General features: G+C 39.4%; 1 protein-coding gene across 3 annotated transcripts in view; it reads left to right on the top strand.

The window, feature by feature from the left end:
• Nucleotides 1-14,835, top strand: part of rgs12b (regulator of G protein signaling 12b) — a 63,866-nt gene extending 49,031 nt beyond the window's left edge. For 2 of the 3 annotated variants that reach the window (XM_079813083.1, XM_079813082.1), the window contains one exon: nt 219-2,002. In XM_079813083.1, coding sequence (XP_079669209.1) covers nt 219-281 — 63 coding nt within the window. In that variant the 3' untranslated portion in view covers nt 282-2,002. Of the gene's footprint in view, nt 1-218; nt 2,003-13,552 lie in introns of those variants that run through there. The other variant, XM_079813081.1, reaches the window with a different exon arrangement.
• The last annotated feature ends 2,933 nt before the right edge of the window (nt 14,836-17,768 follow it).

Below are 17,768 nucleotides of genomic sequence, written 5' to 3'. Positions count from 1 at the left end.
TTGATCCTGGCTACATCTTATGCTAACAATGTCTCTGTAGCAACACTGGCTGATGTAGCTAATGCTAACACAAGCACACTTTGAACTGGCAGCTGCAGTTGTTGCCGAAGTCTTGCGAGAATGCTTTCTATCTCACGCTTGCTGTAATGTGTCAGATGTGTGTCGCTTGTCACATTTCAACAAATAAAATGGTTTAAAATTGTGTGTTGTCCAACCAGAATTCTTCGAGCTCATATCCAAAGCACAGAGCAACAGAGCTGACGACCAGCGGGGCTTGCTGAACAAATCTGACCTTGTCCTGCCTGACTTCTTGCGCCTCGACACGGAAGCAGATGTCAACAACTTCAGCTCCACCCCCCTCTCCCACAAGAGCCGGCCCCGATCCAAGGAGAATGGCTCCGCCCTCAGCGCCAGCCACCAATCGCAGAGCTTAGATTCAACGTTGGAGGGCAAAGCGCCTAGACGAGCCCTAATGCCTCCCAATAGCACTCTCAGAAACACCACAGATCGAAATCCACCACCATTCAGTTCCTCACTATCCCCGATTCCGCACTCGCAAAAAGGGGGCTCGTCTGGGATCACAAACTGGAGGAGCGACGGAGGGGTCCAGGCACTGGAGGAAGAGGAGAGCGGCACGGACCTGACATATGTCGCCGAAGGCGACATCACAAGCCCTAACAGCTCTCTCCTTCACCAGTCCCACTTTCCTCTCCCTGCTTCCCCAGAAAGATCGCACCTCCTGAGGGAGGGCACTTACCAGGAAAGCTGGGCTCGATCAGGTACCTCTCCTGTGTGAACAAGCTCGCATGTGTTATCCTCACCTCTTTCTGGTCCCTCCTGAAGATGTGTGTGATTTCTGAGTGCTGTGGATTTGCTGTGCTTTTCATCATAAGCCCTGTGCCAAACCCTGGCAAAACCACCTCCTTCCCATGTACATTTGACACCCTTTAAGCACTTTAACGAAGAATCAAAAAAGAGACTTCTACCTACAATGCATTTGATGGTTTATTTTCTTTCCTGAAAGTATTTTAAAACAACTAGCCACACACAATCTTGACAATCATTAACTTCCATGGCTTTTTTTTCCTCGGAGAGAAACAATATAATTATTGTAGCCAGTCTGACTTATTTGAGGTCAGTAGTGAACTGAAGCGATCTTGCTCGTCTTCTGCATAACTCTGCCCTGTGGCTGATCACATGAAGGTCTTAACAGGATCCACAACTGACTGTACTAAACATGTGATAATTCTTCCACAACACTAAATATAAACTACATACCGGATGTGGAGTGATTGAGGTGTAAAGCACCACCGTCTACGCATGAATATATTTATCTGTTGTGCAAAAAGTTGTTAAAAAGATGTGAATACACAAATGGATAAAACATAAACAAGCACAATCAGTTTTAGTACGACAGAGGTCTCGCCTTACCTCTCTGTGGTGACCAGTAGCGTGCCTTCCATGAACCTGTCCATGAAACCTAAATATTGACAAAGAGTCTTCAGTAACTCCTCACGACCTCACATTTCAATCTTAAATGGAGACCTCAGAGCTTATTCTTGTTTTCTTTATTACACCGTATTCTTACAAAAATGCAATTCAACAATGTGTAGCTACGCAGGTCACTTCCTTTTATCACCATTACTTCCATGTTTTTTTAAGCTACGTTATCATATGTTATGTATTTAATCGTGTAATATAATCCTAAGAAAGGATTAATTTATCCCAGATGAAACTTAATTATATCTTCCTGAATGACAAAATACTAAATGTGTACATAGTTACTGTTACAGCTGTGTGATTTTTTGCTATGTTGAGTTGCCAACATTGTTGAATTGCCCTCCATTCTGTCCATTCTGATACTGAAATCATTTTCAGTTTTCTGTAGCAGTCTTTTTTGTAGACGACCAATATCTCTTCTCGGATTGATATTTCTGCAAACTTGTAAATAGAGTTAAATAAATGTTAGGGGTGAGATCTCTCTCCCTTCCTCTCGTTATTTATTTCTTGTCTTATCTCTTTCCAATACCTGTTTTACATTTTTACAGTCTTTTAGGCCTGAAACATACTCCAAGTACGTAAACGCATGCTTTCATCTACACAAGTTTGATAGTAGGCCTATGTATTGTTGTATTCTAAAATGTCTTACCACTAGGGGTGCTATAAACTTAACTTAAGGCTGATTTATACTTCTGCGTCGGACCTGCGCTGTAGCCTCTACGCCGTCCTGATTTATACTTTTGCGTCCTTGTCCGTGTCGACGTGCAGTTACACATACAGAGGCAGCATGTGTACCCCTGAGGGAGGGCTTCTGGCAGACCAATCACAGCGCTTGCGGTCTGTGTAGAATTGATGCGTTGTTAAATTTTTGGAGAGGTGCATGTCAGGGTACGTCGTAGGCTACTCGTGCAACACAGCCTATGACGTAGCTACGGCGTACACACGACGCAGAAGTATAAATTGGGCTTTATGCTGTATGCTTCTAGTCAGTTTTCTCCTTCAGGTCAACTACTATCATGGCAGAGCATTGGTTTGAAGGGAATCTTGCTGACCAAGTTTGATCGTACTCTATAAACATGTATATTAACACAAAAAATTACTATACTGATGTATGTACAGTAAAGGGAACTTTGCAATTGCAATTTGATGGCTAAGCATTGATGTTTAAGTACTACCATAGAGTATGTTCAGGGTCATCATGATGTCACATACACACTTCGGTGAGTAACAGGCTGAAGTATGGATTAGTGCATAATAGTTTCTGTCATATTTTTGTTCTGCAATGGCACATTAAAGGCACAATATGTAAGATTTTTGGATTAAAATATCCAAAATCCACTAGAACAATGTTATATATTTTGTTGACTTTTGTACTTACATTGTCCCAAATGTTTCCAAGAGTGTTTAAATCCAGAGAAATAAGCAATTTTAACCAGAACACGGACCTCGTCCGTGCTTCGTCTCACAGTAGCCAGCCGAGTAGCATTATAACATAACTTTCAACACTCTCAAATGTATCTAATATGATAAAACAGCGCTGGGTTACCACACATACACATGACCGGAAGAAGTGGAAGTGTTCGTCTGCGGCATAATAAAAGCTCCACTGCTCTCGAGCTGCGCGTCGCGCTTGTCTCTCTTTAGCAATCGTTCCAGCGGCCTCGTTCCGCTCCAAAGGCTTTCAGCCCCACCCTGCTTCATACTACAGTAACGTTAATAAATTTTTAATACATTAGCTCATCCATGAATATGATTTCTGTCCCATTGGATTCTTTTCCACCGGCTGTAGAGGTGAAGACAACTCCCATGATTCTGTGAAATAAAGCCGTCATCAAGCCTTTGTTTCGAAAAAGCGACCTCCAGCAGCGAAAATTACATATTGATCAAAATCATTTAGAGTAAATGCTATTTTTTTGTATCACGGTTTCCACAAAAATATGAAACATTATAATACTATAATATTACTGTTTGATAATAATAAGAAATGTTTCTTGACCACTAAATCAGCATATTAGAATGATTTCTAAAAGGATCATGTGACTGGAGTAATGATTCTGAAAATTCAGCTTTGCCATCTTGGGAATAAATACAAATTTAAAATAGAAAATTTATTTTAAATAGCAAACATATTTCACAATATTATTGTTTTTACTTTAATTTTGATCAAAGAAATTCAGCCTTGCATGGTGAGCTTATTTCCAAAGCATAAAAATAGTTAATTTGTGTTTAGTTTGGTTTGAAAACAGTACTACATCCTTCAGAGTTCAAGGAAAGACAGAAGCCCAAATAATTCTCAGATAAGGTAGTTTATCATTTCCTTTTCCTGTTATTGAATAAAGAATTGACCGATTAGGAGCTCTGCACACAATGTAGGCATAAAGCATTAACGACACAGCTGATCACATGATGAAAGACTCTGCTCTCAGAAGCCTTCTTTAATAACTCCTTCGCATTCCCCTCGCCCCACTTCCCCCACCTCTGTTTTGTTGCTGTATGAGTGAGGCCGTTCTCAGTGCATTAGCTATGCACAGAGGCCTAGTTAAAGTGAATGGCTGGTTAGGCAGGCTTTGTGTTGTTTGGATGCCGGTACTGGGCTCAGACAAAACCAGCCTCTGTTTCCCTTCAGTGCTCCCTCTCTCATCCTCCATCAGAGGAAGTGTCCTAATTCTGCATTGTCTCCCTCGGTACTTTTTCACGCTCCAAAAGAAGGGAAACCCTCTATAGAGAGAAATCATAATGCTGTCGTAATTTGACCATGAAGCCAAATTGTTGCACGATTCCTCCTCTTGGTGCTATCTTGTTTTATATATTTTGATATCTTTACACATTTTATCATGTGAGAACTGCTTTGTACTCTCCCTTTTGTTTTATTGCATTAATGTGACTGATTGCTCTGCTATGAGAAGTACCAAAAAAGACAGCTTTGTTAGGCAAATTTTCAACTCTGGACCTGAATAAAGTGTTGTGAAAGTGTAGTAAAGGTGATTAAGAGAAGAAATAGACATGTTCTGAGTGATGGACCACTTTTATTGAAGATGTATTCACCGGTCCTGATGACTCATGTTTGGCCAGACAGCCTGAAAATAAAAGGAGCTACTTATAGACCAATAAAACATGAGTTTCATCATGTATGCGACAAAGAATAAGGCGTTCAAAGCTAATTATGAGTAAGACATTCATTGTAAGAACAAGTCCTCCAATGTATAAAGCCACAATATATTCCATCATGCTTTCAATGTCCCAACGTTTTGAAATTAGGTAATAAGTTGGGTTATTTATAGACTAGTTAAAGGGTTAGTTCACCCAAAAATGAAACATAATTACTCACCCTCATATCGTTCCAAACCCATTCCATAACCCATTTTATGAAGCGACAAGAATACTTTTTGTGCGCAAAAAACCCTCAAATGGTAACCCGCCGGCTTACTATTGGCCGACGCTGTTCACATGAGCACCACGATTCTGCCGCAGAACTCAGAAGCGCTGTACTGTATTTACTACGCCAACAGGATGTCTTTACTACCTTTTCTGGACCTTGAAAGTTGCAATGGCGTTGCTGCCTATGGCTGGTTCAAAGAGGTCTCCGATTTCAACAAAAATATCTTAATTTGTGTTCCAAAGATGTGAACGATATGAGGGTGAGTAATTAATGACAGAATTATTTATAATTTGTTCAAGCATCCAGAATTATAGCCACGTTAATAACGTTTGTAAGAAACCAAACCATTTGTAAATCCGTCAAGATTTCAGCGACATAAGAGTATTTCTGTTCGTGCAGATCACTCACCTTACATCAGGTACCAAAGAGGCTCTGACAAGATGGCCGCCGGTGATGACGTTAGAGACTCCGCCGTAAGACATCTAGCCTTTATTATGTAAATCTATGCATGACATCACAGCCATTCACAAATTTTCTTGGCCTCATGGAATAGTGAAGGGTTCATCGTATGCACTTTAGAATATTGTGCATACGATGTACAAAAACATGTCTTTAATGAGTACTGTAAATTTGGACATACTTCTTTTGTCACATACCTAGTAGGGAAGTATGCAGTTTCGGATGCAGCCCAAACCTTAAGATATACAACAATAAAACATCTTGTATGATGTCTATTTTGCAAAGGAACTTCCCAAACAATGCTGTGTGCTGGGCTAAATACGCTCATTGTATGTGTGTACATGATTGTATTTTTACCAGCAGAGAACTCACATAGAGCTTATAAAACAAAGATCTGCGGCTGACGCCTGTACTGAACTGTAATGGGCAACGTAGCTTTTAAGAAGAGTCGAGCTGAAACAGAGTTTACTCTGTTAGTGCGGTTCATTTGAATAAGTGTAATTGCTTCCATCTAAACTCTTGTGCGCACCAAACAAGCGGTCGGACACCCACATTTTGGGTGTGTTCACACTTGTAGTTTGATTCGCTTGGTTAGTCTGTTCTGGACCAAAAAAAACCCCTTTTAGTCCTGGTCCGCTTGGCGTTCAGATTTTTATCACTGAACCTAAAGGTATAGGGATACGTTCATAGCCTGATTTATCTACTTTTATGACGTATTTTGAAACGGAGCTTACCGAACATCCAAAACAATGCTGTGTGCTGGGATAAATCCACTCGTTGTATGTGCGTGGCCTGCATATGATGGTACACTCACCTAAAGGATTATTAGGAACACCATATTAATACTATGTTTGACCCCCTTTCGCCTTCAGAACTGCCTTAATTCTACGTGGCATTGATTCAACAAGGTGCTGAAAGCATTCTTTAGAAATGTTGGCCCATATTGATAGGATAGCATCTTGCAGTTAATGGATATTTGTTGGATGCACATCCAGGGCACGAAGCTCCCGTTCCACCACATCCCAAAGATGCTCTATTGCGTTGAGGTCTGGTGACTGTGGGGCCATTTTAGTACAGTGAACTCATTGTCATGTTCAAGAAACCGGACCTAAATAATATAGGGCTAATGTGAACACAGCAGGGGGGGAGGGGGAGCAATCGAATCGATTCAGACCAGACAATTGAACCAAGTGTGAAAGGATCCTAATTGAACCAAACCAACCAAGTGAGAACATACCGTAAAACAGAGAGCATTTGGCTACACTTCAACACATTAAGTATCTTGTGAATGGAAAAGCTACACTATTTATAATACTAACTGAACTGTCATGTTTCTGAAAAATATTATGTCGCTAAATGCAAATTCAAAATGATAAATGCTTGGCAAAGTCCTATGTTTTGGATAGTAATATTGACTACACTAGAAATCTAATTCTATTGTCTAGGAGGCTACATTGCGGAGACGATTTAAAGAAATTAAACAGATTATACCATCCTTTGCCATTTTATTTTACTTCAAATTGAACTGTATAGAAACATTTGCTATTTTTGTTGGAAAAAGATCCCCATCTGGTCAGGCTACTAAACTCCACCAAACGCAAAGTCCTGCAGCCTGTGAAGGACCCAATAAATCCACAGGTCATGTTCAAGTGCTCGTGGTAAGACCTTTGCATCCGACAAGTAAAACATCTGCTTGAACTTCAATAACAGGAAGACTGTTTTTTCCCATGAAGAGTCAGAAACTGCTGACGCAAACACCTATTACAGCGTTCTTTCAAATTCATAATGATGAGCACATGTTTTACAATGTTTGTAAAAACAAGTCTTAGGAGGTATGTAAATTGCACAAATACGGTCGAGACAGAAGTTATCGGCACTCGCATCAATACTGGGAGGACTAATAAAAGAATATATGAGTGAGATGCTGAAAAGAGATGGTGCTCCATCTAGTGGCGGAGGCAGATCAATTATTATTGAATTACTGTCTGTAAAAAGCATGACAGTAATGTGCTAATAATGCGACAGTTTTCAGACAGAGTTTAGACTTGGATTACTTAATTCAAAGAAGAGTTAAAGAATGATTGATGTCTAACTGCAAAATAACGAGCTTTTTCACGTCCTTGAAGATGATTTTAATGCAAGAAGACAAATGACCAATACAGCGTTTACAAAAAAGCAAGTAGTTTTACGTAGTGCCACAAGGGGTCAGTGTGTAACTCTTATCACTCAACAATACAAAGCAGCTCAAATTCAATAGCCTACACAACCAAACTCAGTTCTGTCTTCATCAGCCACTTTTTCCTCTAACGCATATTTAAAAAAAAAATTAGCAGTGTGTATTGAGAATGATAGCCTTTGTAATTTACCTTATCTTCCTTTACTTCCTTAATGTCACTCACAATCTGGTGAAAGAACAGAGTCTAATGATAACCGATGGACACACTTCTTGTGAGAATAGTTTTGAGCATGTTTAATGAGTTTGCATTAGGTCTGAAGAGTCTTCTTAGTGGACATTAACAGCTTAAAATCAAGTCATGCACTCATTTCATCATACGCTACACTTTTTTCTAGTCTCATTCAATTGCATGTCGCTAAGCAACCTGGTGAGCTATGCATGTGTTAGTTTCGTATCTATTCAGCTGTAAAAATAAATAAATAATAATAATAAATAAACTTGCTGGTTTTTGAAGGGTTTTAGACACTTTTCAACTGGTAAGGCTGGGAAACCAGAAAACATACAAGATAAGTAGCTAAATCAACAGAGCATGATGAACAATTAAGTTTGCCCTTGTGTCTCATAAGAGCTACCAGCACTGACCAAAACAAGGTTTTTCAAGGATCCAAACCAAGCCTGTTTGTCTGCATGAGTGTATTTAACATTGATTTAGATGGATACAATGAATGTCCACATGCAAATAACTTTAATGAAAAATCAAAACGGTAGATGTCAAATAAAGCTCTGTAATTGTTATTGCAACCAAGTGCACCGTTTCGACCAGTATCTTCACCAGGCACAATGTAAATAGATCGATAATTATTTGCTTATTATATCAGACACAGCATTATGACCACCTTCCTAATATGGTCTTGGTCTTAGTTTGTCTTTGGCTGCCAAAACAGCCCTGACCCGTCGAGGCATGGACTCCACTAGACCCATGAAGGTGTGCTGTGGTATCTGGCACCAAGATGTTAGCAGCAGATCCTTTAAGTCCTGTAAGTTGCGAGGTGGGGCCTCCATGGATTAGACTTGTTTGTTCAGCACATCCCACAGATGCTCGATTGGATTGAGATCTGGGGAATTTTGAGGCAAAAGTCAACACCTCAAACTGCTCCTCAAATCATTCCTGAGCCATTTTTGCTTTGTGGCAGGGCGCATTATCCTACTGAAAGAGACCACAGCCACCAGGGAATACTGTTTCCATGAAAGGGTGTACATGGCCTGCAACAATGCTTAGGTATAGGTGGTAAGTGTCAAAGTAGCATCCACATGGATGGCAGGACCCAAGGTTTCCCAGCAGAACATTGCCCAAAGCATCACACTGCCTCCGCCGGCTTGCCTTCTTCCCATAGTGCATCCTGGTGCCATGTGTTCCCCATGTAGGCGACGCACCCTGCCATCCACGTGAGGAAAAAGAAAATGTGATTCATCAGACCAGGCCACCTTCTTCCATTGCTCCGTGGTCCAGTTCTGATGCTCATATGCCCGCTTTCGGTGGTTGACAGGGGTCAGCATGGGCACCCTGACTGGTTTGATTCTATGCAGACCCATACAAAACAAACTACAATGCACTGTGTGTTCTGACACCTTTCTACCAGAACCAGCCTTAACTTCTTGAGCAATTTGAGCTACAGTAGCTAGTCTGTTTGATTGAACCACACAGGCCAGCCTTCGCTCAGCACGTGCAACAATGAGCCCTGGCCTCCCATGACCCTGTTGCCGGATCACCACTATTCCTTCCTTGGACCACTTTTGATAGATACTGACCACTGCAGACCAGGTGGTCATTATAGAAACATTTGAGATGCAAATGGCCTAGAGAAGTAAACCTTTGTCATCCTTATTTTGTACTTATTTTGAACTATTTCTCCCCAGAAACATTCTATAGTGTTAGTAAATTTGATTGAGCTCAATAGCTCGATTTGTCAGCAGAAGACATGGCTCAATCTTAATTTTGTAAGACAAGAATGTCTAAATCAAGACTACAGCTTTTAGAAACCATGGCAGAAATGCAGTGTCAGATGTGATGGAGGAGTATAGGAGGACACCGGAATAAGACCCTCTATTCAGTAATCTCAGCCTATGTCTGTTTTGTGGCAAGGTGCATGTGTGGAAGAGACCAAAATGCTAACTTCTGTAAAATGTCTTTAATTGTCTATTATATGTACACTACCGTTCAATAATATTTTATCTGAAGAAATGAATACTTTTAATTTAATGTGCAAAGACTCCTTTAATTGGATCAAAAGGTGACAGTAGATATTTAAAATGTTACAAAAAAATGCTGCTCTTTTGAACTTTCTATTCATCAAAGAATCCTGAAAAAAATTTATCATTCTTTCCACAAAAATATTAAGAAGCAAAACTTGTTTTTAATATGTTAACAAATGTTCAATGTCTCTTGTATCTCCAACTATGTTTTTTTGATGGAATATGAGTGTTTTTTTGTTTTGTTTTTTTAAATATACAGAAAATGATGATAACCCATTTTTATTCTACAGCCATTTTCAGGTAAATTGGGACAGTTTTGGTTTTGGAACCAGTAATAGCCTGCTTTGGTTTTTGTTTCATAAAACATTTAATTCTATTAGCTTTTGCATTAAAAGCTATTTTTTGCTCATACCTGCAGCTTTAATGCTTGCCAGTTCCTTCTCAGATGACAAAAATGGTTTTCTGCCAGAGGCATGACTACATCCACTCACAACACCTATCACTCTTTTTTTTCAAGGGTGTATTTTGGAGCACACCATGCCCAGGCCAAAAAATTAAGTCTAGTTTCCTGGCCTCCCTCCACTCTTACCCTGTACTCATTGATTTATCCTTTTCATTATTTCTTCACTCCACTGATTATACCTTTCTTCTGTTTGGCTGACATGTTTTCCTATTTCATCCTTTCGGCCTATAGCTTTGTGACATTTTCTGTAAAACAAAACAATTTCTCATGTTGCAATGTATTATCTTTTATTTAACAGAATGCCCCACCTTAGCTTAATGATACTGTCCCATTTTATCTAACATGTTAAGGTAATTTGACAGTAACAAAACTTAATAAATATATATATATATATATATATATTATAATAGAATGAAGAAACCTCCACACCATTGCATAAAATGTAATTATCACATGAACAGATGTAATAAAATGTTATATTGTAGATTGAAATACTGTTTGTATTATAATTCAAACCTTAAAGGCACAATATGCAAAATGTTTGGATTAAAATATCTAAAAAAAAAAACCACTAGAACAATGTTATATATTTTGTTGACTTGTGTACTTACATTATCCCAAATATTTCCAAGAATGTTTAAATCCAGAGAAATAAGCACTTTTAACCAGAACACAGACCATGTCTTATTTGTTTTATTTTGTATTTTGTAGAAACTATGGAAACACCAAAGACACTTGAATATATAATGCGTTTTATTAGACAGGTGAGAAACTGTTTGGATACATTCATCGACAGAAAACTAATTGTTATACAGCTCAACACGTTTAGTCTTATTGTTTAAATCTCATTTTCTTGATTTACCAGGAGTACCATGTTTTAATATCGATCTAGCTTATGCAGTGTGCAACCAGTGTCTTATTGTAGCCACAGAGCAAACGCACAGAGTAGCATTATAACATAACTTTTACCCCACATACGCATGACAAGAAGCGGAAGCGTTTGTCTGTGGCCGTGTGTCGTGCTTGTCTCTCTTTAGCAATCGCTCCAGCGGCCTCGTTCCGCTCCAAATGTTTTTAGATGCCTTTAACAATTTTATTCGAAATAAACTATGAATGGACACGTGCTTTCTCAGACATTCCAATACTTGAGTAGGAACCACGCCCACATGGTTTATATTTGACCAATCAAATGTTGATATTCAAATTAAGGACCATTATTACAACAGTTATTACTATTATTACAGTTATTACTATTTTTTTGAAAGAGGTCTACACCAAAAAGCTTATTTGTCCCATTTTAGCTGATGTCCCACTTTTGCAGACTTTACCCTATTTTCCAAGTGTGGAACATCTGCCTTGGCTTTCAAATGTCATTGCAAAAGATCTATTAATAATTGCAATTTATGGTCACGAGACATGCAAGAGCCAATGGCATTTGACATCAGTGATGTCAAGTCTAATGTCAAATCAGATTTTAAAGGCACCCTATGTAGTTTTTCGCTGCTAGAGGTCGCCTATTCAAAACAAAGGAGTAGCTTGATGATGCAGAGATTGAGCGCAGAATCTTGGGAGTTGTTGTCTTCACCTCACAGCCGGTGGAAAAGAATCAGGACGGGACGCGGGCAGAAATCATGTTCATGGATGAGATTATGAACGTTACTGTAGTATGAAGCAGAGCAGGGCCAAGTGCTGTGGGAGCTGAACGAGGTCACTGGAGCGATGAGAGATGAGCGTGACACACAGCTTGACAGCAGCAGAACTTTTATTATGCCACAGTTGCCGCTTCCGCTTCTTCCGGTCAAATGTATGTGGGGTAACGCAGCACTGTTTTATCATATTAGATAGATTTGAGTGTGTTGAAAATTATGTTATAACGTTACTCTGTGCGTTTGCTCCGCGGCTGCCATGATTGGTATTAAAATATCATATTAATAAATGCTGGATGGCTTGTGTTGCTAAATACCATGCAATTAATTTTAAAACGTATGTATGATGGAGAAAATACTGTATTATACCTACAGTACAATAATTCGTTTTCTGTCTACAAATTTCTCCAAACAGTTGTTCCCTTGTGTAATAAAACATATAATATATTAAAGCGTCTTTAGTGTTTCCATGGTTTCTACAAAATAAAACTGAAATTGAGGGTAACGCGGGTATTATGTCATTATAGGCGACCAAGTGGCAACCTCCCGCAGTTTCTCTTGAAGCCAATACGGAAGTGACATAAACTGCAATTCATCAACAGGCTCCAGAAGGGAGCAGAATCTCATTGAGCCCCATGTTAATATGCCCAACTTTACAGCAGAATAAAACATGTTTACAGCCTGGGCATGACAACTGTGAGGGGGGTGAATTTTTTTTATAACTCATTCGTTTACATTATATAAACCCTTAAAGTTCTGCACAATTAAAGGCGTGGCCACTTCGAGTGACAGGTGGATAGCCATTTATCTGCTGTCTGTTAGTCATCGCGTCATTTCAGCTCCACCCACGTCCCGCCTTTTTGCCTATTTTCTATTATCCGGGAGTGACGAGCGATGACGCGCTACCAAGATGGCAATGGCCAGCTCGACCCTACTTTACGCTTCAAAACTGCTCATCAGAATTCTATGGGTGAAGTCATGGACACTACGTCCATATTTTTTTTACAGTCTATAGTCCGTGTCCTGGTTAAATTTAGCTTATTTCTCTGGATTTAAACATTCTTGTGAATATTTGGGATAATGTAAGTACCCATGTCAACAAAATATATAACACTGTTCTAGTGGTTTTTGCATACTTGAATCCAAAAATCTTACATATTGTGCCTTTAAATTCGACATGAAACGGACATTGCGTTAGTCTTTTCCTCACTATTGTGACACATCCGAGGGAAATGGCTTCTCGAACAAGAAAAAAAAATGTAGGGCGGGACTTTATTTTGTCCATGAGGAATTCATTGGATGGTTGTGGTTTGCTATTCCTGTGATTTCATGTGAGTTTACAAGGTTGTCCCGCTCTCGCGCCAGTAAACACTTCATCAGAGAAGATAGGAGATGTCATTGTATAAGGGAGGGGAAGTTATTTTAAGTTAAAGATTAGGCTACAATGACATATGAATACAAAATAAAATAATAATATGCATGAATAAATCCTTTTTAATAAATACTGTAATAGGCCATACAAATATGGTCAGTTTAAGTCGCCTATAGAATATGGCATTGATTTTCCTTATAATTTGTATGCGCTACAGTTTGTTATTTATCAACGTTCCTACAAGAACAATCAATTAACAATCTTAATATTTGCTCCTCTCCCCTTTTTGACTATCATTCCTTAGTGAAAAACGAAAGACGTCAGAGAGAAAGGACCAGTGTTTCCAAATATTCCCACAGGAGGGCGCCCTCCGCCCCGCCCCCTGCTCCTCCACCTCCCCCTCCCAGGGTCAGAGGGGGAGGTAAACGGTCTCCTCTCCATGTGCGAGGTGCTCTTGACGTGGACGAGATCCGCTGCGATAACCTTGGTGGTCAGAACGGAGGCTTGGAGAGAATGGTTAACGATCTGAAAACCTGCAAAGGAAGAATGAGAACAGGAGTTTACCAGACTTCAGACCAAGGCGAACTGCTGCCTGCGAAAAAGCGTATTGATCCATCCACAAAAACAGCAATCAAACCTTCAGTGAAAACTTCAAGAAAGAAGAATAATCACAGCAAGAACAATGCCACTTTTGTCTGATATGACAATAAAAAGCATATTCTATTGCTAACAATAAATAATACATTTCCAAAAACAGCAGAAAACTAAAATTTTACAATAAGATCCCATTAGTTCATGTTATCTAACAATGAGCAATAGCCTACATTTGTTTTTAGTGGCCTATTTAAAAAACAGTTAATAGTTAGTTCATGTCAGCTCAGTCCCATTCAATAATATTAACAGATAGCCTACAAATGCTTTGATTTTAATTATGTATTAGACAATGTTGAAATTAACATTAACTAATATTAATAAATGCTTCAGAAGTATTTTTAACTTAGATTATTATAATTTAGCTAACTTATGTTAACAAATGGAACCCTGTTGGGTAACACTTTATAATAAGTCATTCGTTAACATAAGTACATTAACAATGAGCAATTTGTTACAGTATTTATTAACCTTTGTGAACTTTAGTTGTTAATAATACAACTGTTTACTGTTAGTTCATCTTAGCTCAGGTCCATTAAATACTATGACAGACACAACCTTTGATTTAAATAATGTATGTTGAAATGAACATTAAGAAATGCTTTAAAAGTATTTTTCATGGTTAGTAATGTTAACAAATGGAGCCTTATTGTAAATTGTTGCCCCCAAAAAGGATGATGCTCAAGCTTGTGCTGGTTTACATTCAGTTTGAGATGATTCTGTAATTAAAAAAAAAAAATAAACTTCTAATATGGAGCTTATAGTGGATTTTCAGGTTTGTTTTTGCTATTATAAGGCATATTACTATATGTGACCCGTGAGGAGCTGTAGGGGAGCCATGAGCTGGACTGACAGTGTGGATTGCAATAGGACTTCATCTATTTTACTTACCGTATGTCGGGTTTAATGTGGCAGAACTCATAATAAATGAAGTAACACTCCAAAATCAGGCGTCATATATGTGTGCGTTGCTTGATTTTTCCTTCTTGTTACCAGTGGAGCCTTGTGCTACCGTCTCATCAGATGAGGTTGCGTTGTCTTGCATCTCTAAAGTTCACACATGGAATTTTAATGGCAAATGTTCTGCGTTGGAAATGTCTCATTGACCCGAGGATGTGAAGACACTGCTTTCTGCCGAGACGTATTTCAGGGATAATTGCGAAGAGGAAAGAGAGACTGAAAGGGAAAGACAGATCAATACAAAATGCCGCAGGTATCTTAAGGACATGCAGTGTTTTCATTAACTAAACCACAAGCTAATGCATTGAGGATTTCTGTACTCTGACAGAGCAACTGTCTTCAATAAATATGAATTCATTTTTGGTCCCTGGTCAGTGATTTGAATCTCTTAATGTTTGATGCTCTCATTAGTATCAGTGTGCATTGAGAAATTTAAATATCATTCCTAAAACCGTTATAAATAAGAAAAAAGGTGCGGAGTGGCAACTTCTAACTAACTGGTATTGGTTTTCCTTTGTTTGTGGCTACTGTGTCCTTGAGCAAAATCTAATGAAACCCAAGTTGCCCCAGGGGTGCAACACCCCCCTCCTCCCTTTTCTCATGAAGTCTGGTTGTTGGTTATACTTATTTTTAAGTTACTATATTATCTTGTTATTTGTTGAACTGTTGTACAAAAGCAATAGCACCCAGATAGCTACTAACATTATAGATGTGCTTTGTCTATTTGCTCTGCCAATAAAATAGTTCCAAACAAAGCCACGGTAGAAACTAATCTCCATCAAATATAGGCCTACATACATTATTGCCCTTCCCGAATGTCCTGTGTTTCAACAAATCAGTCAAGTGAATGATTCAATGACTCATTCATAAAGACATTATCTGTGTCCGAATATGCCTACTTCCCTACTAAAACACTTTGTAGATTGTCCGAATTCATATACTCATAAAACAATACAGGCGAAAAGTAGGCCAACCCATATGACCTAAAACTTCCAGCGAGATTCAGTAGTGTGCATTTGACAACATGGCAAAAGTAGTATGTCTGGATTTCATTCTACACCAGGGGTAGGCAAGTTCAGTCCTAGAGAGCCGCTGTCCTGCAGAGTTTAGCTCCAACCCTAATTAAACACACCTGAACCAGCTCATCAGTGTCTTCAGGATTACTAAAGCTACAGGCAGGTGAGGGTTTTTCAGGGTTGGAGTCAAACTCTGCAGGACAGCGGCTCTCTAGGACCGAACTTACCTACCCCTGTTCTACACACATTCATACTATAAAGCAGCGGCGAGCTGTGACTTTTTTAACCGTGTATGCTGGGTGGCGCATTGTGTCAAAAGTGCACCTGGTGCTAGTTGCTTACTCTCAAGTTTTCCTAAAATGTTTGATCTTTTCTTGAAATTTGCATACATTTACTTGCTGATGCCTTCACAAGCACCCGTAAAAGCAGTAAAAGGGTTACTTCAGCGCTGGGAAGATCAATGTGTATTTAAACTAGGTCATTTATATGTAGTAGAAATGTGAAATTATTTTTGAATTTGGTGCCTTCTAGACTGAGAATGTAGATGAAAGACAACAACTCCCAGAATCCACTCCTTCGCTGCCCAACAAGGCCACTCCCAAGCAACGGCTACTGGTTATCACTTGCCCACCACGACAGCGCGCCCACTGTCGTTTTGTTTTTCATAGTAATACAATCATTTTGTTCAGTTAGAGAATAAACACTACAATTAAAAACTGAACGTGTCTTTTCAATAAAGTGTGAGTGAGCTGAACGAAAGTCACGGCACAGACGCAGCAGGAGTCAGATTTCATTCATCACGAGAAGAGCTGAGCAGAGCTGAGGTAAGTGCGGCAGTCATTCACGGCGCGTGTCCAGTCTGGCGCGTTATCAGATCATGCCTATGGAAGCTTAAGGGGTTAGTTCACCCAAAAATGAAAATGATGTCATTAATTACTCACCCTCATGTCGTTCGACACCCGTAAGACATCCGTTCATCTTCGGAACACAAATGAAAATATTTTTGTTGAAATCTGATGGCTGAGAAAGGCTTCAGATAGGCCTCCATTGGCATTCAGTACATTCACACTCACAAGACCCATAAAAGGCACTAAAAACGTCATTACAAAGTCCATCTCACTACAGTGGCTCTACTCTAATTTTACGAAGCGACGACAATAGTTTTTGTGCGCAAAAAAAATCAAAATAACGACTTTATTCAACATGTCCTTGTTTTCCGTTTTGGTCTCTGCCGTGAACTCACGAAGCACCATGACGCTGGCTGTGCGAGAATATGACGTGGCGCCGGCGTTCGGGAATCCATGAAATGCACACTTTAGTCCCATTTTGAGCACTACGCCGAGACCCAAAGCACAATCAATGTAGAATTCAACAGCTTAGATACAGCGCGTCTTCCTCTGCTTGTAAACAAATCTCCTCCTCGCTTCTGGGTCATGTGTCCGAATGCCGGATCTGCGTAATATTCTCGCGCATGCGTCGTGCTGCTTCGTGAGTTCGCGTCCGAGGCCTACACGGAAGACAAGAACTTGTGGAATAAAGTCGTTATTTTGATATTTTTTTGCGCACAAAAACTATTGTCATCGCTTCGTAAAATTATGGTAGAGCCACTGTAGTGAGATGGACTTTGTAACAACGTTTTTGGTGCCTTTTATGGGTCTTGTGAGTGTGAATGTACTGAGTGCCAATGGAGGCCTATCTGAAGCCTTTCTCAGCCATCAGCTTTCAACAAAAATATCTTCATTTGTGTTCCGAAGATGAACGGAGGTCTTACGGGTGTCGAACGACATGAGGGTGAGTAATTAATGACAGAATTTTCATTTTTGGGTGAACTAACCCTTTAACTTTCATAGGAATTCATTGAAAAGTTGAAACACTCACTTCACTCCGCACCGC

The sequence above is a fragment of the Gobio gobio genome (genome assembly GCF_949357685.1).
Source record: "Gobio gobio genome assembly, chromosome: 3".
Classification (NCBI taxonomy): Eukaryota; Metazoa; Chordata; class Actinopteri; order Cypriniformes; family Gobionidae; genus Gobio; species Gobio gobio.
This window is presented reverse-complemented; position numbering and strand designations above follow the sequence as displayed.